At 44.1% G+C, this 22,959-nt stretch overlaps 1 protein-coding gene across 5 annotated transcripts in view; it reads right to left on the bottom strand.

The window, feature by feature from the left end:
* The window catches only part of FBXL18 (F-box and leucine rich repeat protein 18), a 328,848-nt gene that overhangs the window by 172,765 nt on the left and 133,124 nt on the right, over positions 1-22,959 (bottom strand). For all 5 annotated transcript variants that reach the window (XR_010182033.1, XM_063934098.1, XM_063934099.1 and 2 more), the window contains exon 2: positions 16,960-17,154. Coding sequence is in view for 4 of the 5 variants with exons in the window: in XM_063934099.1 (XP_063790169.1) it covers positions 16,960-17,154 (195 nt within the window). In the remaining variant the exon portion in view is untranslated. The remainder of the gene's footprint in view (positions 1-16,959; positions 17,155-22,959) is intronic.

Here is a 22,959-nt window from a genome sequence, read left to right on the forward strand (position 1 = left end):
TGAGACCCCGAAGGGCCCTGTGACACAGTCAAGCTATGCTTTTTCCTTGGACTCAGCTCTGTCCAATCTTTTGTAATAAAATCACATTAGCATTTTAAAAATCCCCCATATCCATTCCATCCAAGCAGGTGTCGGCAGCGCCGACGGAGACACCACAATCATCTGCTCTGCCTTCTCACTAGATGAGCCTTCCAGCTCAGACATGTCGACTCACACGTACTGACACCCCCACACACTGGGATACCTAATATTATGGGGACTGACCCACCATAAGGCCCTTAGGAGAGACAGAGAATGCCAGCACACACCCAGCGCCACTATACACTGAGACAAAAATCCCAGTCTGTCAGCGCTTTTTTATATATATGTGTAAAACACCAACTTTATCGCCAAATAATGTGCCCCCCCCCCCCTCGTTTTGGCCCTCTGTACTAGCTAACAGCAGGGGAGAGTCCGGGGGCAGCTTCTTCATGCAGCCTGCTGAGAAGAAAATGGCGCTGGTTAGTGCTGGATGATCAAGCTCCGCCCCCCGACGGCGGGCTTCGGTCCTGCTCCAAATGTTTATACTGGCGGGGGATTCGGAATTATACAGCCTCTGCAGTATATATAAGTACTCTGCCAGTCTTATTTGAGGTATATTTATGCTGCCCAGGGCGCCCCCCTTGCGCCCTTACTGTGGCGTGAATTGGATATGGTCAGCGCACTCAGATGTGAGGATGTGTGTGAAGATTTGAAGGCTGAGAGGAGGGGGGGAGGGGGGGAGTAATATCGATTTAGTCAATGACTGTGTGCGAAATGATTAAAGAAATGAGGACTATGTTTGTACTGATTTGAGATCTGATATTTATTTGTGGGTAAAAAAAGTCTCCATCCGGTGTGTCATGCAGACCACCCTTTGTACAGTATACCCTCCTAAATGGTATACCCTGATCTGGATTGACCCCTGATGGGTGAATGTCAGGTGTTCCTGTTAGGGCACCTTTACCATAGGTGGATATGACCTATGTATTTAGTATGAGTATAATAGTTTATCAGTGTTCGTGGGGTATGAGACTGTTGCGGCGTCCCGCTAGTCAGACCCTTGTATTGCTGATGTCTATGTGCACCACTATGATGAAAACAGGTTACGGGCTTGGTTCTTTTACTTACCGCCGGGGGTGCGTTCAGCGCGCCTGTGCCGGCTCAGCTTCCGTGCCTGTATCCTCCAGTGCTGTTGTCTACCAGTCCGTGGCGTCTCGTACACCGTGCGGTGTAGCAGCCGCTGCACTCGCCTGCTTAGGGTCCTGTTGGTCACTTCCTGGTAGCCGCGTCACGTGATGCGTCACGTGGTGTGGGATCTCTCGGGCAGTCCTCGTTCTCCAGCCGGGGGAAGGGAGCTGTAAAGTGTGGTAAATAATTGTGTTGCAGTGTCCAGCAGTGGCCAACGTGTTTCAGCAATAATGCCTTTGTCAAGTATTACCTGCCATAAGTCCTTGGATGCTTTTAAACATCCCTGTATGTATTGATTGGCTGTATGTGAGTTCAACTCCGTCTGTCATTGGTGGAGTCATCTGTCAATCAGTCAATCTGTGTCTATGTGTCTGTAATTGGCTGTCATGGGAATGCAGACTCCTTAGTCATTGGAGGAGTAATCTGTCAATCAAGCAGTTGTCCGTCGATATGTGTCTGTATGTCTGTGATTGTTAACCATTTGAATGGGATTAATGATTTAATGGTGAGTGCAGTGTATCGTGAGGGGTTAAATGAGGGATTGCAATTGTTGAGATAATGGGGTTTATCAATAAAAGGAAACTGATGTAAAGCAGTATTGTAAACCAAAAAAGAAAGTCATGTGGAGTAATTGTTTTTAGGAAAATAGATATATAGTATGAATGGAGGATGAATAATAAGATCAGATTGAAGAGAGAGATGGGAGGGAGAGTGGTGAGGAGAAAATAGTCCTCTTTTTTTGGAGAAATTAGCAGATGGGATTGGAAGGGGTTAAGAGTTGGTAAAAAGTTATCAGTCTATGGATATATGTGGAGTATGTTTATATTTATTTTCTTTATCACATTTATGTGTTTCTTGCGATATCTGTAGTAGGATGCAGTAGATGAAAGATTGTAACGAGGTGTATTTTACCATGTTGATATGCATGGAACTAAAGGGTTAAGATCACCTCTGTTTTACTGTGTTGATATGGTAATGTACGGACCAAAGTTTTATGTGTGTCACCTAGGTTGAAAGTATTGGTGTGTCAATTAAAGACACCCATTCTTTTTTATATATGAATTACTCTGTGTGTGGCATTTATGTCGTATGTATATTTGGTTGGTTTTCTTCTGAGTGTAGTTACATGATGGAAGTAATGTTGTAATCTATGTTTAAACCTCTAGATGAGAGGGTTTTTAATGTAAAGATCCATTTCAGTTCTTCCCTGTTGATTTTTTTTCAAGAAATCACCCCCTCTCCAATTATTTGTTACTTGTTGTAAAGCCATGAATTTCATATATCTGGGGTCTTGATTATGTTTTTCTTTGAAATGCAGTGATACACTGTGTTTGTCATAACCGCGTTTGATGTTCTGTACATGTTCTGATATTCTACTTTCAGCGTTCTGATTGAGCGGCCAACATACTGGAGCCCGCATGAACAAGTAATGAGATATATGACGCCTTTCGTGTGACATGACAGTTCTTCTCTAATTTTATGCTTATGTCCTGTGCTGTTAGATGTGAAGTCGATGATGCTTTTGGTTGATCGTGAGTTGGTGATCCTGCATCCTAAACATGTTCCACAGTGGTGGAATCTGTCTCTTTGTACCACCATCTATTTTTGTTTGTTGAGTTTCAGAGGGTGGTATGTGATTGTGAACTAGTTTTTTCTTCAGATCTGGTGCCTTCCTATACACTACTTTTGGGTGAGATGGTAGAATTTTTACTAATTTTTCGTCCTGCATCAAGATGTTCCAGTGTTTTTGAATGCTTTGTTTTATTTTTCCTGCTGCTGTGTTGTATTGTGTCACGAAGTAAATGTCATTACCTTATTTTTGTGTATCCCTAGTCTTGTATTCCAGTAATTCCTGTCTATGTGCCTCCTCCATTTTTGTGTATGCTCTGTCCACAATTTGTTTGTCATATTTCTTATCCAGAAATTTCTTTTTCAAATCTTGTCCCTGTTCCATATATTGACTAATCTGACTACAGTTTCTTCTTAAACGTGTGAACTGTCCTATGGGAATGATTTTCAGCAAGTTCAGATGATGGCTGCTGGTAGATAAAATGTAACTGTTAACATCTACTTTCTTGTGAAATGTCTTGGTTTCTATTTTGTTGTTGACTATGTGTATATCCAAATCAAGGAACTCCAATCTATATTTGCTGAATTTGGTTGCGAATTGTAGATTTTGGTTGTTATTGTTCATGTGTGTTATGAATGCGTCCAAGTCCTGTTGTGTCCCTCTCCATATAAATATTATATCGTCTATGCATCGTCACCAGAGGACCAGGTTCTCCACAAAGCCATGCCCCTGCCAGATGTTGTCCTCTTCCCACTTACTCATGAATAGGTTAGCATAGCTTGGGGCGAACCTGATCCCCATAGCTGTCCCTGTCCGCTGTTTGTAATAGTCGTCATCAAACCAGGTGTAGTTATGCTCTAAGATGAATGTGATGGCTTTTAGGATAAATTCTGTTTGTATGGGTTGAAGTTGTATCGTCTTGTGAAAGAAAATATTTGATGCCATCAGTGCCGTGTGTGTGGTCTATGACGGTGTACAGAGATGTTACATCGCTGGTCACTAATGTCATGTGCTCTGTCCATGTTACGTCTTGTAGCAGTTGAAGTGTATGTGTTGTATCTATGAGGTATGATCTCTGTCTGACTACATGTTGTTGAAGAAAAAGTCTATGTATCTAGATAGGTTTCAAGTGAGTGAGTTGATACCTGAAATGATCGGTCTTCCCGGTGGGTGTTCTGTGTTTTTATGAATTTTAGGTAAATAGTAGAATACTGGTTTTACTGGATTGACTGGATTCAAAAAAATCAAATTCTTTCTTGTTTATGATCCCAGGGATAAACCCTCACTGAGTAATGTCTGCAATTCTTGTTTGTATTCCTGTGTTGGATCTCCTTTGAGTTTGGTGTATGTCTCTGTGTCTCCCAAAAGCCGTCTGGATTCCTGTAAATAGTCGCTTTTGTCAAGTAACACTATCCCTCCCCCCTTATCTGCCGGTTTTATGATCAGAATGTTCGTATTTTGGAGTTCCTTCAATGCCTCTGTCTCTCCCTTTGTCGAATTCCTATGTTTGAAGTTTGTGTCCCCTATTTTGTCTAGGTCATTAACCACTAATTGTTCGAATGTGTTGATGATGTGTCCCTTTATGTGCTGTGGATAGAATGTTGATTGAGGTTTGTATTCTGTATGTTTAAAATTTGATGTTTCATTTGATGAGGTGTATTGTACCTTGGTTTGTGCCAAATATTTCTTGAGGGTGATTTTCCTAGTGAAGGCCTGAATGTCCATGTATGTTTCAAATTTGTTCATTTTTTTCGTGGGTGCAAATTTGAGTCCTTTATTCAGTAATGTTTGGTGTTGTTCCTCTAATTTGAAACTACTCAGGTTGAAGATCCCTTCGGGTTGTCTTGTGTCAATGTTTGTTTTGTTTTTTTGGCCTCCCCTGCAACCTCGTCTGGTTCTGTAAGTTTTCTTTTGTTGGTGTGTGTCTGTATTGTTGGTGATCGGCAGGCCGCAATGCCTGCCTCCAGGTCTAAAAAATCTATATCCCAGTGTTCTCCACTTTTTGTGGTGTCTGTCGTGTTCTGACTTCCTTCTTGTCCTATCTGTAACTTTATTTGTTTTGTACCATCTTTTGATCCTTCTATACGAGTTCCCATGTTCAGTGTCGTGCATTCTTTTTCCATGGATTGTTTTGTTGTGTCCTCGTAATGTGGATCCTCTGTTTCGTGGACAGAAAAGGAGGAGTCGGCCTCTATCATGCATGATGTGTCTGTGATTTCAGATTCAGTATCTGATTCTGACTTGTTTGTGTGAGATTCCTGTGAATGTAGGACAGTCATGTACTCTTGATATGTCAAGAGTGTTGGTATTTGGATGCTGGTATTTCCTGGGTGTAGTTCTGAATTTGGAGTCTTGTGTATGGTCTGTTCCTCTGGGTTGTTGATGCCTTGGGTTTGCAGGGTGTTCCTTTCTTGTTCTTATGTGTTTTGACTCCCCATTTGTCCCTTATGAATTTTTTCTATTTCCTCTCAATGATGATGTCTTCCCCTTTCTTGAGTCTATTTTTTGTCAGTGTTTCTATTTCTTTATATTCCTGGTCTTGTTGATACTGCTCTAATTGTCTGTGTACTGTGATGATCTCTTGGTCTATTTTTTCTAGGTCTTTCTCATGTTGCTCTATTATGATACGCATAAGTTGTATGGAGCAATCTTTTAATATGTTGTTCCACCTATTGGTGAATTCCGTGTTGTCCCTGTTATGTGTGGGTGCCTTTTTAATCTTGAGACCTTTTGGTATTGTGTTCTCATCTACATACCACTGAAGCGCGAATGTGTCCCACCATAGCTTGGTCTATTGTTTAAGAAGATGTTCTAATTTTGTTATCTGTGTGCAAAAATGTTGTCCCTTGTTTATTGAGGCAGTGGTTTGTTTGAAGATGATAAATGTTTGTTTTGCCCTATCGATGCGGTCATTTCTATATTCCAATATTCCCATGCGTAATATCAATATGTGTGTGTTTATGTTATGAAATTAAAGTGATTGGAGAGAGAGATGGAGTTTGGAGACAGAGTGTTGTGTGCAGCAGAGGAGGGGGGAGGAATATCGATTTAGTCAATGACTGTGTGTGAAATGATTTAAGAAATGAGGACTATGTTTGTACTGATTTGAGATCTGATATTTATTTGTGGGTTACCCCTCCCCCCCTCCTCTCAGCCTTCAAATCTTCACACACATCCTCACATCTGAGTGCGCTGACCATATCCAATTCACAATTCAGTAGGAGGTTGGACACCTCCAGGTCTCGCAGCACCAATTCCCTACATTTCCCTCCCCCACCAGTGAGCGCAGTCTCCCATTTTTTCTTTTGCCCTTACTGTGGCGCCTGTGTGTGTGAGCTGGGAGCAAAGGCGCGCAGCGTTACCACCGCGTGTTACCTCATGAAGACCTGAAGTCTTCTGCCGCCTTTGAAGTCTTCTTTCTTCTTATACTCACCTGGCTTCTATATTCCGGCTCTGTGAGGAGGACGGTGGCGCGGCTCCGGGACGAACGGTGAGGGTGAGACCTGCGTTCCGACTCCCTCTGGAGCTAATGGTGTCCAGTAGCCTAAGAAGCAGAGCCTATCATTTAAGTAGGTCTGCTTCTCTCCCCTCAGTCCCACAAAGCGGGGAGCCTGTTAACAGCAGTGCTCCCTGAAAATAATAAACCTAACAAAACCTTTTCAGGGAAACTCAGGAGAGCGCCCCTGCAGTGCATCCAGTCTCCACTGGGCACAGGAACTAACTGAGGTCTGGGGGAGGGGCATAGAGGGAGGAGCCAGTGCACACCCATTCTAAAGCTTTACAGTGCCCATGTCTCCTGCGGAGCCGTCTATACCCCATGGTCCTTACGGAGTCCCCAGCATCCTCTAGGACGTAAGAGAAATAAAGCAGCCAGTATTTACCCTGCACAGAAACAATATAACCCACCCTAATCTAACTCTCTCTGCAAATGTTATATCTGCCCCCCCTGCAGTGCACATGGCTTTGCCCAACTGCTAAAAAAATTCCTGCTGCGATCAACTTGGAATTACCCCCTATGTTACAGAGTTCTTGCATCCCGAGGTGCAGTGTACCCTGAGAGGAGAAGCTGTTGGTGCGAACAGCATATTACCACGGTCTGCACAGAATTTGCAGATGGAAGAGGCCAATTTTCTGGAGGACCTGATTGTGGAGGAGACTATGTCGATAAGAGAGGTGGGAGTGTCGGATAATATTCTCAAGAATGTGTTCGTGAGGACTGACTCTGGACAATTGATAGCACAATGTGTGCCTGTCATGTCTAAGTCTGTTGAAATATGTGATTCATTTCAGGTAGTATGTGATGTGACTGTGTATATTACCTGTAATGCTATGTGATCATTATGCATAATCCAATGTGATAGGGGTATGTGGGAGTGAGCTTCTGATAGGTACCAGTGCTAGCACTTGCAGTTGTGTGGGTTTAGGCAAGGAACCCAATATAGTTTGGGATGATTTAGAAATGCAGAATAGTAGCATGCGTAGTGATGTCGTCCATGTTACGTGGCTAAAAGGTGAACCTGTGTCTACCCTGGTCAGAGAGTATCAGTATCTGGACAGGGAGACATGGGGAGGCATTAGGTAAGTGTCTGGGCGACCCAGCTGGCCTAATTTTCTGCTAGGGAAAGATCTGGGCCGAATGCAGGCCACATACTTAAAGGAACCGGATGTCCCTGATACTGGAATGTTGCCAGTTTTCCTTGCTAACACCATTCTTACCCAGGTCTCGAGTGATCCAGATAACATGCCAATATCTATGTGTAGGGGACAAGGAAATAACTCCCTGTATTGTTGAGACAGCGCATGTTGTTGATTTGCAGGTACCGAGGGGCCCTGATAACACGCCATGTGTAAGGAGAAGGCAATGATGCCATGTATTGATGAAAATGTTGATGAGGCACACAGTCAGGTTAATACTGATAGAGAACAATGTATGCTTTACTGATATGTATGTTGGGGATCATGTGACTAGGTTGAGGAGACCAGATGGGAGGCATCACTAATGTGTCTGTCGGGGGTGCTGCCAGCATGTTAGGTACCAGGGTAGTGCCGGAGAAGGGGACTGTGTCAACAGCTGATAAGAGAGAAACATACGCTGCTGTTCTCCCCCCTCCCTGCACTACTGTTGCATTCAGACACCCAGCAGAGATTCCCATACACTGAGGCTTCAGTGCAAAGCTTACCTCTCCAGGCTGAACAGAGGCCTAGCCCCAATACAGCACAAGGGCAGGAAAAATAAGAATTTACTTACCGATAATTCTATTTCTCGGAGTCCGTAGTGGATGCTGGGGTTCCTGAAAGGACCATGGGGAATAGCGGCTCCGCAGGAGACAGGGCACAAAAAGTAAAGCTTTCCGATCAGGTGGTGTGCACTGGCTCCTCCCCCTATGACCCTCCTCCAGACTCCAGTTAGGTACTGTGCCCGGACGAGCGTACACAATAAGGGAGGAATTTTGAATCCCGGGTAAGACTCATACCAGCCACACCAATCACACTGTACAACCTGTGATCTGAACCCAGTTAACAGTATGATAACAGCGGAGCCTCTGAAAAGATGGCTCACAACAACAATAACCCGATTTAGTTAGCAATAACTATGTACAAGTATTGCAGATAATCCGCACTTGGGATGGGCGCCCAGCATCCACTACGGACTCCGAGAAATAGAATTATCGGTAAGTAAATTCTTATTTTCTCTATCGTCCTTGTGGATGCTGGGGTTCCTGAAAGGACCATGGGGATTATACCAAAGCTCCCAAACGGGCGGGAGAGTGCGGATGACTCTGCAGCACCGAATGAGAGAACTCCAGGTCCTCTTTTGCCAGGGTATCAAATTTGTAGAATTTTACAAACGTGTTCTCCCCCGACCACGTAGCTGCTCGGCAAAGTTGTAATGCCGAGACCCCTCGGGCAGCCGCCCAAGATGAGCCCACCTTCCTTGTGGAATGGGCCTTAACAGATTTAGACTGTGGCAGGCCTGCCACAGAATGTGCAAGTTGAATTGTGCTACCAATCCCACGAGCAATCGACTGCTTAGAAGCAGAAGCACCCAGCATTGTTGGGTGCATACAGGATAAACAGCAAGTCAGATTTCCTGACTCCAGCCAACCTGGAAACTATATTTTCAGGGCCCTGATAACATCCAGCAACTTGGAGTCCTCCAAGTCCCTAGTAGCCGCAGGTACCACAATAAGCTGGTTCAGGTGAAACGCTGACACCACCTTAAGGAGAAACTGGGGACGAGTCCGCAGCTTTGCTCTGTCCGAATGGACAATCAGATATGGCTTTGTGACATAAAGCCGCCAATTCTGACACTCGCCTGGCCGAGGCCAGGACCAACAGCATGGTCATTTTCCATGTGAGATATATCAAATCCACAGATTTGAGTTGTTTAAACCAATGTGATTTTTTAGGAATCCCAAAACTACGTTGAGATCGCCCAGTGCCACTGGAGACATCAAAGGGGCTGTATATGCAGTACTCCCTTAACAACTTCTGGACTTCAGGAACTGAAGCCAATTTCTTTCTGGAAGAAAATCAACAGGCCGAAATTTGAACCTTAATGGACCCAATTTGAGACCCATAGACACTCCTGTTTGCAGGAAATGTAGAAATTAACCTAGTTGAAATTCTTCCGTGGAGCCTTCCTGGACTCACACCCTGGCACATATTTTCACCTAAGTGGTGATAATGTTGTGCGGTCACCTCCTTCCTGGCTCTGACCAGGGTAGGGATGACCTCTTCCGGAATGCCTCTTTCCCTTAGGATCCGGCGTTCACCCGCCTTGGCGTCAACGCAGCTGCGGTAAGTCCCGGAACAGACACGGTTCTTGCCGAATCAAGACCCTTCTTAGTATCTCTTGAAGTTCCGGGAACCAAGTCCTTCTTGGCCAAACCGGAGCCACGAGTATAGTTCTTACTCCTCTCCTTCCTATCATTTTCAATACATTGGGTATGAAAAGCAGAGGATGGAACACATACACCGACTGGTACACCGACGGTGTTACCAGAGCGTCCCAGCTATTGCCTGAGTGTCTCTTGACCTGGCGCTTCAGGTGGGACGCCATCATAACCACCTTTGGTCTTTCCCAACGGTTTACAATCATGTGGAAACTTCCAGATTAAGTTTCCACTTTTCCGGGTGGAATTCATTTATGCTGAGGAAATCTTCCCAGTTGCCCACTCCCGGAATGAACACTGCTGACAGTGTTATCACATGATTTTCCGCCCAGCGAAGAATCCTTGCTGTCATTGCCCTCCTGCTTCTTGTGTCGCCCCGTCTGATAACGTGGGCGACCGCCATGATGATGTCCTACTGGATCAGCACCGGTTGACTTTGAAGCAGGAGTCTTCCTAGGCTCAGAGCATTGTAAATTGCCCTTAGCTCCAGTATATTCATGTGGAGAGAAGTCTCCAGACTTGACCACACTTCCTTGGAAATTTTTTCCCTGTGTGACTACTCCCCAGCCTCTCAGGCTGGTATCCGTGGTCCCCAGAACACAGTCCTGAATGCTGAGTGTGCTGCCCTCTAAAAGATGAGCACTCTGCAGCCCCCACAGAAGAGACACCCTTGTCCTTGGAGACAGGATTATCCGCTGATGCATCTGAAAATGCGATCCGGACCATTCGTCCAGCAAATCCCCTGAGATCTGCCGAATGGAATCGCTTCGTAAGAAGCCACCATTTTTCCCAGGACTCCTGTGCATTGATGCACTGATACTTGGCCTGGTTTTAGGAGGTTTCTGACTAGGCTTTTTCCTCCCGGAGGAACACCTTTTTCTGGACTATGCCCAGAATCATTCCTAGGAACAGCAGACGTATCGTCGGAAAACAGCTGCGATTCTTGGAATATTTAGAATCCAGTCGTGCTGTCGTAGAACTACTTTAGATAGTGCTCTTCCGACCTCCAACTGTTCTCTGGAACTTGCCCTTTTCAGGATATCGTCCAAGTAAGGGATAATTTAGATGCCTTTTTTCTTTGAAGAAACATCTTTTCGGCCATTACCTTGGTAAAAGGCCCGGGGTGCCGTGGATAATTCAAACGGCATCGTCTGAAACGGATATTGACAGTTCTGTACCACGAACCAGAGGTACCCTTGTTGAGAAGGGCAAATTTGGACATGGAGGTAATCCTTGATGTCCAGGGACACCATATAGTCCCCTTTTTTCCGGTTCGCTATCACTGCTCTGAGTGACTCCATCTCGATTTGAACCTTTTATGTAAGTGTTCAAAGATTTCAGTTTAGACTATGTCTCACCAAGCCGTCTGGCTTCAGTACCACAATATAGTGTGGAAAAATAATACCCTTTTCCTTGTTGTAGGAGGGGTACTTTGATTATCACCTGCTGGATATACAGCTTGTGAATTGTTTCCAATGCTGCCTCCCTGTCGGAGGGAGCCGTTGGTAAAGCAGACTTCAGAAACCTGCGAGGAGAAGATGTCTCGACTCTCCAATCTGTACCCCTGGGATAATACTTGTACTATCTAGGGGTCAACCTGCGAGTGATCCCACTGCGCGCTGAGACTCTTGAGACTACCCCCCCACCTTGAGTCCGCTTGCATGGCCCCAGCGTCATGCTGAGGACTTGGCAGACGCGGTGGAGGGCTTCTTTTCCTGGGAAGGGGCTGCCTGCTGCAGTCTACTTCCCTTACCTCTATGTCTGGGCAGATATGACTGGCCTTTTGCCTGCATGCCCTCATGGGAAAGGAAGGATTGAGGCTGAAAAGACGGTGTCTTTTTCAGCTGAGATGTAACTTGGGGTAAAAAGGTTGGATTTCCCAGCTGTTGCCGTGGTCCCCAGGTCCGATGGACCGACCCCAACTAACTCCTTCCCTTTATACGGCAATACTTCCATGTGCCGTATGGGATCTGTATCACCTGACCACTGTCGTGTCCATGACATCTTCTGGGTGATATGGACAACGTACTTATCTTGATGCCAGAGAGCAAATATCCCTCTGTGCATCTCACGTACATATATATAGAATGCATCCTATTAAATGCTCTATATGAATAAAATATTTTCAGTCAGGGAATCCGACCAAGCCAACCCAGCACTGCATCTCCAGGCTGATGGCGATCGCTGGTCGCAGTATAACCACCGTATGTGTGTATATACTTTTTAGGATATCTTTCCAGCTTCCTATCAGCTGGCTCCTTGAGGGCGGCCGTATCTGGAGACGGTAACGCCACTTGATAAGCGTGTGAGCGCCTTATCACCCTAAGGGGTGTTTCCCAACGCGCCCTAATTTCTGGCGGGAAAGGGTATAACGCCAATATTTGCTATCGGGGTAACCCCACGCATCATCACACACTTCATTTTATTTTATCTGATTCAGGAAAAACTACAGGTAGTTTTTTCACTCCCACATAATACCCTTTTTTGTGGTACTTGTAGTATCAGAAATATGCAACACCTCCTTCATTGCCCTTAACGTGTGGCCCTAATGAGAAATACGTTTGTTTATTCACCGTCGACACTGGATTCAGTGTCCGTGTCTGTGTCGACCGACTGAGGTAAATGGGCGTTTTTAACGCCCCTGACGGTGTTTCTGAGACGCCTGGACCGGTACTAATAGTTTGTCGGCCGTCTCACGTCGTCAACCGACCTTGCAGCGTGTTGACATTCTCACGTAATTCCCTAAATAAGCCATCCATTCCGGTGTCGACTCCCTAGAGAGTGACATCACCATTACAGGCAATTTCTCCGCCTCCTCACCAACATCGTCCTCATACATGTCGACACACACGTACCGACACACAGCACACACACCGGGAATGCTCTGACAGAGGACAGGACCCACACTAGCCCTTTGGGGAGACAGAGGGAGAGTTTGCCAGCACACACCAAAACGCTATAATTATATAGGGACAACCTTATATAAGTGTTTTCCCTTATAGCATCTTTATATATATCTCAATATCGCCAAAATCAGTGCCCCCCCTCTCTGTTTTAACCCTGTTTCTGTAGTGCAGTGCAGGGGAGAGCCTGGGAGCCTTCTCTCCAGGCTTTCTGTGAGAGAAAATGGCGCTGTGTGCTGAGGAGATAGGCCCCGCCCCTTTTTCGGCGGGCTCGTCTCCCGCTATTTAGTGAATCTTGGCAGGGGTTAAATATCTCCATATAGCCTCTGGGGGCTATATGTGAGGTATTTTTCGCCAAAAAAGGTTTTCATTTGCCTCCCAGGGCGCCCCCCTCCCAGCGCCCTGCACCCTCAGTGACTGCCGTGTGAAGTGTGCTGAGAGGAAAATGGCGCACAGCTGCAGTGCTGTGCGCTACCTTTAGAAGACTGCAGGAGTCTTCAGCCGCCGATTCTGGACCTCTTCTTACTTCAGCATCTGCAAGGGGGCCGGCGGCGCGGCTCCGGTGACCATCCAGGCTGTACCTGTGATCGTCCCTCTGGAGCTGATGTCCAGTAGCCAAGAAGCCAATCCATCCTGCACGCAGGTGAGTTCACTCCTTCTCCCCTAAGTCCCTCGTTGCAGTGATCCTGTTGCCAGCAGGACTCACTGTAAAATAAAAAACCTAAGCTAAACTTTCTCTAAGCAGCTCTTTAGGAGAGCCACCTAGATTGCACCCTTCTCGGCCGGGCACAAAAATCTAACTGGAGTCTGGAGGAGGGTCATAGGGGGAGGAGCCAGTGCACACCACCTGATCGGAAAGCTTTACTTTTTGTGCCCTGTCTCCTGCGGAGCCGCTATTCCCCATGGTCCTTTCAGGAACCCCAGCATCCACAAGGACGATAGAGAAATATTGTTTGGGAAAAGTATCTAGGTGTATTTTCCCCGGTATGTGTTAATGATGAAATTTCTCCCCATTATGGACTAGACCCACCGAGTTAGACACCTGGGAATGATGTGGGCACACTGTATAAAGATGTACCTGATGTGATATGTGCCCATCAGAAAGCTATAGGTACCCAGCATGTCTGCTGGGTACCTAAAGCTATAGGTACCCATCAGAAAGCAGCACAGAAGGGCTGCACATTAACCCCTGGAGGTATTAGCAGTGGTTCCTTAGTGGTCACAGGGGACTAAAGCACTGGATGACTAGGGACAGGAGGAATCTGTCAGAGTGGCCCACGGACAGAAAGGACCTTAAAACCCCAGAGGGCCAGTCAACCCTCACTCAAGGCTGAGCCAGTAGAGGAAAATGGTGATGCTTGCAATAATTTACAAAGCAAGCAATCTGTCCCAGATACCATACCAGGGACAGTTTGCTGAGCGGCAGCTGGTAGTACCCCAAACTTCTCAGGAGGGTCTGCTCCGGAAGAGCACATTTAAAGTGGGGAAGAAGGCCCTAGCACCGATTCCGTTGAGGCAGAACAAATGGTAGGCTGCATGGGGAGGCCCGTACATGGTGGTCCAGCGATTGAATGAGGCACTGCCAGAAGGAAGGGCAGCAAGAGACATAGTGTATGTCATGTGACAAGGCTGAAGGCCTACCAGGACATGGACACATGCGTGCCAGCAGTTTGCAGCCTCCCAAAACAGGAGCAGTAATTGGACCCATTGCGGGGCCCAACAGCAGCTGCTGCCTCAGGTGGGACCCTGGCAGATGACTCAGGTGTGCAAAAGGTTGGGGCTGCGAAATAGTCCCTGAGGAGGGGGATCTGCTCAGAGCCCAGGAGAGGCTGTGTAAGGATATGACTGTCAGGCTAAATGACCATGTCTTAGGTGACCCTGCAAAGAATAAAGGTGTGGCAGGGGTTACTCTGGCACTGTTTGCATTCCCATCCCATGAGCCAGCAGCCAAGGAGAGAGTTGACCGTATTTCTCAAAGTGTGGTGTCAGATTCTGCCGTTCCTCCTGATGTCAGTTCCAGCGAACTAGGAATTTATCAAGTTTGTTCCCAGGTGCCAGTTATGGAAGGGATAAAAATCCGTCCTGTGGAGACTGGACACTGGGACAAAGGCACTAAATACACTGGGACTCAGGCAATGGCCACTGAGATAGTGACACATGGGACACAGGTTAAGAAGTAGAGTGTTCCTCACACCACACACGTAATTTCCAGAGGAGGAGGGAACACACCTCTAGTGATGTCTCATGCAGGCCAACTGTGCCATCAAGCAGCGGCTGCTGTGATAGGCGGGGCATCAGCTTATGCCCATAACAGAGTTGGGTGAATCCCCAGTGTTTGATGCCCATCCCCTGCCCGGGATGGATGAAATTTGGGATCCGCCTGTCCCGGCAGGCTGAGGGACAGCGTGCAGTAAATGGGCTATTTTTAGGGGGAGGTGTCATGATCCAGGCTATTTCAAGTAGGTATAGGCCTGTTAATAAGTAGTGTGGTATCAATGTAGGTGATATCAAGAAATCTGAGTGATGTATCAATTAATGTGATGCTAATGCATCTGGTTATATCAAAATGGGCATGATTGAAATTTGTATTATTCTGATTGATGTATCAATGTACCATTGTATAATACCAGTCAAATGTCTTTGCATGTTAAATGGTAGATACTTAATTGATCTGCTTGTATAGAGCTTGTTTACAGTACAGAGGTGCCAAAAGACCTTTTATTATTATTACCAGTTATTTATATAGCGCATACATATTCCGCAGCGCTTTACAGAGAATATTTGGCCATTCACATCAGTCCCTGCCCCAGTGGAGCTTACAATCTATTTTTCCCTACCACATGTACATGCACACACACACACACACACGGGTTACATTTGCTAGGATCCAATTAACCTACCAGTATATTTTTGGATTGTGGGAGAAAACCGGAGTACCCGGAGGAAACCCACGCAAGTACAGGGAGAATATACAAACTCCACACAGTTGGGGCCATGGTGGAAATCGAACCCATGACCTCAGTACTGTGAGGCAGTAATGCTAACCATTACACCATCCATACCGACCCCTTGATGCAGGGAACCAGAGATGGCTTAGAGAATGCATTAAAGTGCCTGGGGGGATCCCTCAAGAGACGTTTTGGCCAGCAGGGTGTGACTGGCCTTCCTGGGATCCATTTGTAAAAGGCCAGGATGTGTACACAAGTCTCACACTACAGCTGTAAAGGCAAGCCATAAAAGATGAGAAAACCAGACCAACTCTCTGAGCATCAAACAAGCAATTAAAAGATAAGGCTATCCACCCCTGTTAGTATGGCTAAGAGACCTCACAGTATAAGCTAAGACTACATTCACTCTGGCTTTGGAAGTGTTAGACAAACTCTCCAGAGGGAGGGGGGGGCAGGGGGGCAGTGCAGCCTAAGTTTTAAATAGGAGAAACACAGGCTGGAAAGTGTTCATTCTGCGTGAGGCTATCGAAGGATACAGATGTTCCATAAGTCATCAACGGGAAGCCTCATTTTATAACTAATCAATCCAAAGACACTGGATTGGTTTTGTTTATGTCCTTATTTTTTTTATTGTATTTGAAATTGTATGTACGTGTGTGACTTTCCAACTATTATATTCTTGTAACTTTTTTCCTGTAACAATAAGCTTTGACGTTTTTACTTGGATTAAAAATTCTTAATGTTATTTCTGGAACTTTTGTTTTCCAAACCTAAAGCCACGAGAGGTCAGGTTACCTAATTTTTAAGTATTAATAACTTTGTGTGCGGGTGAGAGCAGAAACTCGCCCTGGCCGTGGTCCCTCAAAATCGCTTGGCCTAGCTGGCGCAGCAACTGGTACTTCTGCTGATGGCAGTATCCGCGTGGATTTACCACATGCTGAGGTAATCAGTAAGGTGTCACTGGCAGCGTTCTCAGATTTGCATATCTGGAGAAAAATCGCTCCAGGACCGTGACAGCCGTTTTCGGCCTTGACACGTCGTGGCAACGGTAAATCACACCTAATTGGATTGACCCCTCAGTCTGAAATAATGCTAAACAGCAATACCTTTTTCATTGTTTAAAATAAATATAACTGGAATTATGTACCAAAGTGTTAAAAAAAAAAAAATGTGCCGAATAAGAAATTAAAACATGCTCAAATTATTAAAAGGTTTTTGTATTTATATACTGCAATAATTGTATTATATTTAACCCATACTTTAAGTAAATGTAAGATACGTAGGGCTGGAAGTAGAAGAGCCTGGGGAATTTATTTTTCTGCAGTCCTAATGGCATCTTCTATAGAACATACTGGTAAACAATTGAATAATGCATGTTTCACAAAGAGGTTAACACTCCATTTTGAAAAGGGAATTATAATATAAGTACCTACCTTGTATTCTTTATGAAGAAATACCCTGTGGGTGAGGGTTTTGTCAAGGCACAGATTTGCAAGTTTGCGACAAGTCTTTTTGACACTTAGAATTAGATCTGTACTTGGGACGTAACTCAGAATTTGAAGCAGGATCTCATCAGATAAATCAGTTGGATTAATATAACAGCCCTCCATTTTCTCTCCACTCATAATCTAGAAGACAAAAAAAACAAACAAAAAACAGCCTGATAAATATTGCAGGGTATTCCCCATTTAACAAGTCATAATCACAGATCTACTTGGAATAAAATCAGCCATCTTGGCTTTGTGTACTAGAAACTGGAATGCACTAAAAGACTCGACATTGCACTATGGACGGATCAAGGAGCATGTAAAAATCCTACCCCTCTTTCTCCAATCACATGGAATATAACCATATACATCTTTTTGGGGCAGATGTACTAAGCCTTGGAGAGTGATAAAGTGGAGAGATATAAACTACCATTCAGCTCATGTCATTTTTAAAATACAGACTGTAACATGACAGTCAGGAGCTTATTGACTGGTACTCTCCACGGCTTAGGACATCTCCCCCTTTGCACTTTGGGAATATTATAGTGCTCCCTTTTCATTCAAACTTTCTTTCTTACACTGCAATGAACTCTCTAATGAGGTACTCTCCTCCTAGTAGATGGTACATATATCATAGTAACATAGTAATTGAGGTTGAATAGAGGCAAAATGCCCATCGTGTTCAACTTGTATTCTGTATTAAGTTGAGTTGATTATAATGTACCTGCTGAAGTAATGTTTTATGACTAGTTAACCATAAATCATGTTACACCTGGATTATCAATGTCAATATTTTAAATGTTATAACCTTGGATATCATTTTCAATCAGAAATGTATCCAATCCTTTTTTAAATGCATTTACAGAGTCCGCCATTACCACCTTCCCTGGCAAGGAATTCCAAATCCTTATTGCCCTAACAGTGAAGAACCCTTTCCTCCGTTGCATACGGAATTTTCTCTCCTCCAGCCTCAGCGAGTGCCCACATGTCCTAAACAGAGTTCTTTTAATAAATAATCCTCTGATTGCTCTTTGTAATGCCCCTTTATATATTTGAAGACATTAATAATGTCTCCTCCTAGACGCCTCTTTTCCAGTGTATACATATTCAACATAGTAAGCCTTTCCTCGTAATCCAGTCCCTGTAGCCCTTTAGTTAATTTAGTAGCTTGTCTTTGAACCCTTTCGATTTCACCGATATCTTTTTATGCAGTGTTGGCCAAAACTGAACACAAAATTCCAGGTGCGGACGTACCAATGATTTTTACAGCGGCAGGATTACATCCTTGTCTCTTGTCTCAATTCCCCGTTTTATGCACGCTAGCACCTTACTTGCCTTCTTTACTGTGATTTGACATTGTATACGGTTATTAAGCCTATTATCAATGAGTACCCCCAAATCTTTTTCCAATACTGTTAGACTTTCCCCATTTAACATGTAGGATGCAAGTTTGCTTTTAGTCCCGAAATGCATAACCTTGCATTTTTCTATATTGAACCTCATTCTCCATTTAGACGCCCAGATTTCATGTTTAGATAAGTTATTCTGCAGAGACTCCACATCTATTTCTGAATTATTTACCCCACACAGTTTAGTATCATCTGCAAAGATTGACACTGTGCTTTCCAGGCCTATTTCTAGGTCATTGATAAATATGTTGAACAGTAGTGGCCCGGGTATGGACCCTTGTGGTATTCCGCTGACTACTGGTGTCCAGCTTGAGGACTTACCGTTGACCATTACTCGCTGTACCCGGTTATCCATGTACAGTTTTTCCTAGGCCAAGCTCCTTTAATTTGATGATCAGTCTCCTGTGAGGCACTGTATCGAAGGCTTTTGCAAAATCTAAATAAACCACGTCAACTGCTTTTCCCTGGTCAAGATTGTTGCTCACTTCCTCGTAGAAGTTAACTAAGTTAGTTTGACATGATCTGTCCCTCACAAACCCATGCTGATTCTTGCTAATAATCTTAGCAGTCTGCGGATACTCCTGTATGCTATCCTTAGAATTCCTTCCAATATTTTCCCCACTATGGATGTCAAACTAACCGGTCTGTAGTTACCCGGATGATTTTTGGATCCCTTTTAAAATAATGGCACTACCTCAGCTATACGCCAATCCTTTGGTACCATGCCTGATCTAACTGAACTATTGAAAATCAAGTATAGGGGTCTTGCTAGTTGTCACCTAAGCTCCATAAGAACCCTCGGATGAAGTCCATCCAGGCCAGGTGATTCATTAATCTTTATTTTGCTTAATCTCTCCCTGACTACTTCTTCGCTTAAACAAGTATCTAACCACAAATCATTACTGTCACTATCGCTATGCACTACTCCCACTGTCAATTCTTCTCTGGTGAACACTGATGAAAAAATGTGTTCAGTATTTCCGCTTTTTTTTCCCGTCATCATTTCTCAATACTCCAAATTCATCTTTTATTGGACCTATGTTCTCCTTTTTAACCTTTTACGGTTTATGTATTAAAAAAACTTTTTAGGATTGGTGTTACTCTCTATAGCAATTTGCTTTTTGTTTTCAATTTTAGCTGCTCTTATTGCTTTTTTGCATCTTTTACTGCATTCCTTGTAGTACTGGAATGAATCCTCCTTTCCATTAGATTTAAATGCTTTGAAAGCACGCTTCTTTTTATCCATTTCTGCCTTGACCTTCTTGTTAAGCCACATCGGTTTGAGTTTGGTACGCCTGCGTTTACGGCCCATGGGAATAAATTTGTGAATATTGCTATCTAGAAACCCTTTATAAAGCATCCCAGATTTCCGAAGTGTTCTAACCATGAAACAAAATATCCTTCTCTATTGAGAATTTTCATTGTGTTACACACATAGCTTGCATGTGTCTGTCTGTGGGAATACATATTACATTGAGTTGAGAACAACAGTGTCATTTGCACACTATGGTCTGCTATAGAAGAGGATAGCTCGTTTCTTTAATGGCGTTTCACTGTAGAGTTTGATAATGGAGCAATCATTGAGGCTGCAGTGTGAAGATTTAGACAATGAAGTATCAACATGTAGCCTAGACAAAATGGCGGCTGTCATATACTTGTGAGATAAACGTGAGAAATGTAGGCGATATTGGGAACTGCAGTCTTCATATAATGTGCATCACATCAATGGTGACTGATGGGATATACATATAATATGCTGCTGATGTCCTAACTACATGTATACTTATAGGTTAAGCTTTTTAATTATACTTTTCATTTGTGTATAACCTTATATACACAGCTTTTGCTTCTTTCTTATTAACATTCACTAGCACTTTAGCCTATCAGTGGTGTGCTGCCCTGGGGTAGCTGGCCCTCACCAGTTTGTGGGGTACCGCACCCCAGACTTAAGACTTAGTATAAGGTACCTCCAGTACTCAGACACCTTGAAGTTGGCCAGGAGGCTTACCATATCTTTGCAAATATATGCAGCTGAGATCTCTGAATTATCTACCACCATATACTTTTCATATCCAGTTGCTGATGTCAACCTGACTGCTGGGTAGATACCTTGTTTTCTTGTTCAGAATAACCCCTCCCTTTAATGCATCTATATGACATTACTAATTGGACTGAGCAGTTACCAAATTTCTTGTTGTTACCCTATAGAAGCCTATGAGCTTCTTTCCGCATTGCGCTGTGTGAGGTATCCAATGAGTCTCTCTCCCCCCCAGCATACCCTGCGGTGTCCTTCTGCGCATGCAAAGATGGACTCCCAGGTCATAAACCCCAAAATCCAGGGACGGGAGCGCATCGTGAAGGGCAGCTCTTATCTGAAGAGCGGTCCTTCGCAATAGTAATCGCATAGGTTAGTACATATGCAATTAGTATTGGTGCGATGTCTGGCTGTGTGCGGTAGGACGCACACTGCAAGGTTAGTACATCCCACACTATAAATCCCGTGGGTGGTTCAATAAGTAAGGTTATAAGGTCATGTGTGCTTTCCCTCATGACCATTACACTGTGCCTCAAATCAGTCATACTGTCCCAACATCAGTTGTAAGATGGCGGGGCTGGCGGAAACCTGGTCAAACACTGAGGTGCTTAGTGTGATCAGAGTTCTGGGTCTAAAGGGCACATAAGTAGCTGAAATTCATTGCCAACTTATCGTGGTATACAGAGATGTCATGTCTTGAAAAAAGGCTTGGTGCGCTGCCACCGATAACAGTAGGATGAGCAGCAATCCGTCCGCATTGATTCAGACGGACAAATGCATTCGAGTTAGTGATAGTGCTGATGAACTGAACATCTCAGTGGATACTGTGTACAGCATCGTTTATGAGCAACTGGAATATAGGAAAAAGTGTTCACGCAGGGATCCGAAGCAACTCACAGAAGTTCACAAACCCTATAAGATGGGATGGTCTCTTGTGCACTTGATGTGGTATCATGAGGAGGTAATGCAGTTCCTGCAGCATATTGTTAGAGGAGATGAAATGTGGGTGCATCATGTGACACTGCAGACGAAGCAAGCATCCATGACATGGAAACACACATATCGTCCCCACCTTCAAAGAAATTCAGAACAACTCCATCAGCAAAAGGTCATGGAGAGTGTCTTGGGAAGGGCGTCCTTCCTGTGGACTTCTTCACCAAGGTATATACTGTGAATGCTGACCGCTATTGTGAAACTGGTTGCGGAGAGCAATTGCTACGGAGAGCAATTGCTGCGAAGAGACCCAGATAATACAAGGATACACTCAGCAAACAGCATGTGCGAGTTGTTAAAACGCTACCATTAGGGAGTACTGGAATATCCTGCTATAACACTAAGCTGGCACAGACTGATTTCCATCTGTTTTGACCATTGAAGAAGCACCTGGGTGGAAGACGATTCACAACCGATGCTGAAGTTCAGCAAGTCTTCATGTACTGGCTTCAGGCGATTGACACCGATTTCTTCTATGCTGTGATTAATGCCTTGTTGCACCGCTAGAACAAATGCTTAGACAAGTATGGGGACTATGTGGAAAAATAATCTGAACCAAGGCCATAATATTAACTATGTCTATACTGTACAGTATATGTTCAAGTTGAATAAATGTATGCAATGAAAGGTCTTGTTACCTTACTTATTGAATCACCCTCGTACTTGCTAATAAGCAATGGTAATTTGTATTGTGAAAGAATAGCTAATGGAGACATCATAGTAGTTTTTATACGTTGGCTATCTGATTGATTTTACATATACAGTGAAACCCCCATTATCCACGGAAAATGAATAGAGGGGTAACCACGATATTCAAAAACACGGTCACTCTGAAAACACAAGTTGTTTTGCTATTAAAATGATCGTCCCATTAATAAATAAAACTCAATCTTAAGGTGTGGAGGTAGAAGAAACATATTGCCTATTGTATGGCCTTCCTGGTTAATAGCATCTTGTATCTTTGAATTGCTGAAGAGGGACGATGAAAGATGTGGAAATAGAGAAAATTTAAATATTTTAGATTCCAGTTTACTTCAAACAGGTATGTCTCTTCAAAAGCTACTGTATGACAGAAAGCAAATTTTAGCTAGGGCATCGGTTGTCCAGAGTAACAAAAGTTCTCTTCTGGTCTTTATTAATGCCATAAATCATGCTGAAACATTGTGTCCAAATAAGCTTCTCACAGAATATTGATATCTATATGATTTACATATTTTCTAGCCTATTACTTTTCCTCAATATCCATGTAGAGCGCATCACCCCATAACTTTACAGCTCTAGCCAATTAGGCTGAGGTGATACTGTATTTCAACATGGTTCCTGAAAAAATATGAAACTACTTAAAACCCCAATTTTCAAGTGAAACTGTAATTGTAAAAATCACTCTTCTACAGGGTGAGGGGGGAAAAACTCCTGGATTTGAAAGGTTAAGAAAAAAAGGCATGGTAAATTCTATTGAATTCAAAATTTGCTATTCAAACATCTTGGTGTCAGATACCAGAGACTTCG

The sequence above is a fragment of the Pseudophryne corroboree genome, chromosome 7, assembly GCF_028390025.1.
Source record: "Pseudophryne corroboree isolate aPseCor3 chromosome 7, aPseCor3.hap2, whole genome shotgun sequence".
NCBI lineage: Eukaryota > Metazoa > Chordata > Amphibia > Anura > Myobatrachidae > Pseudophryne > Pseudophryne corroboree.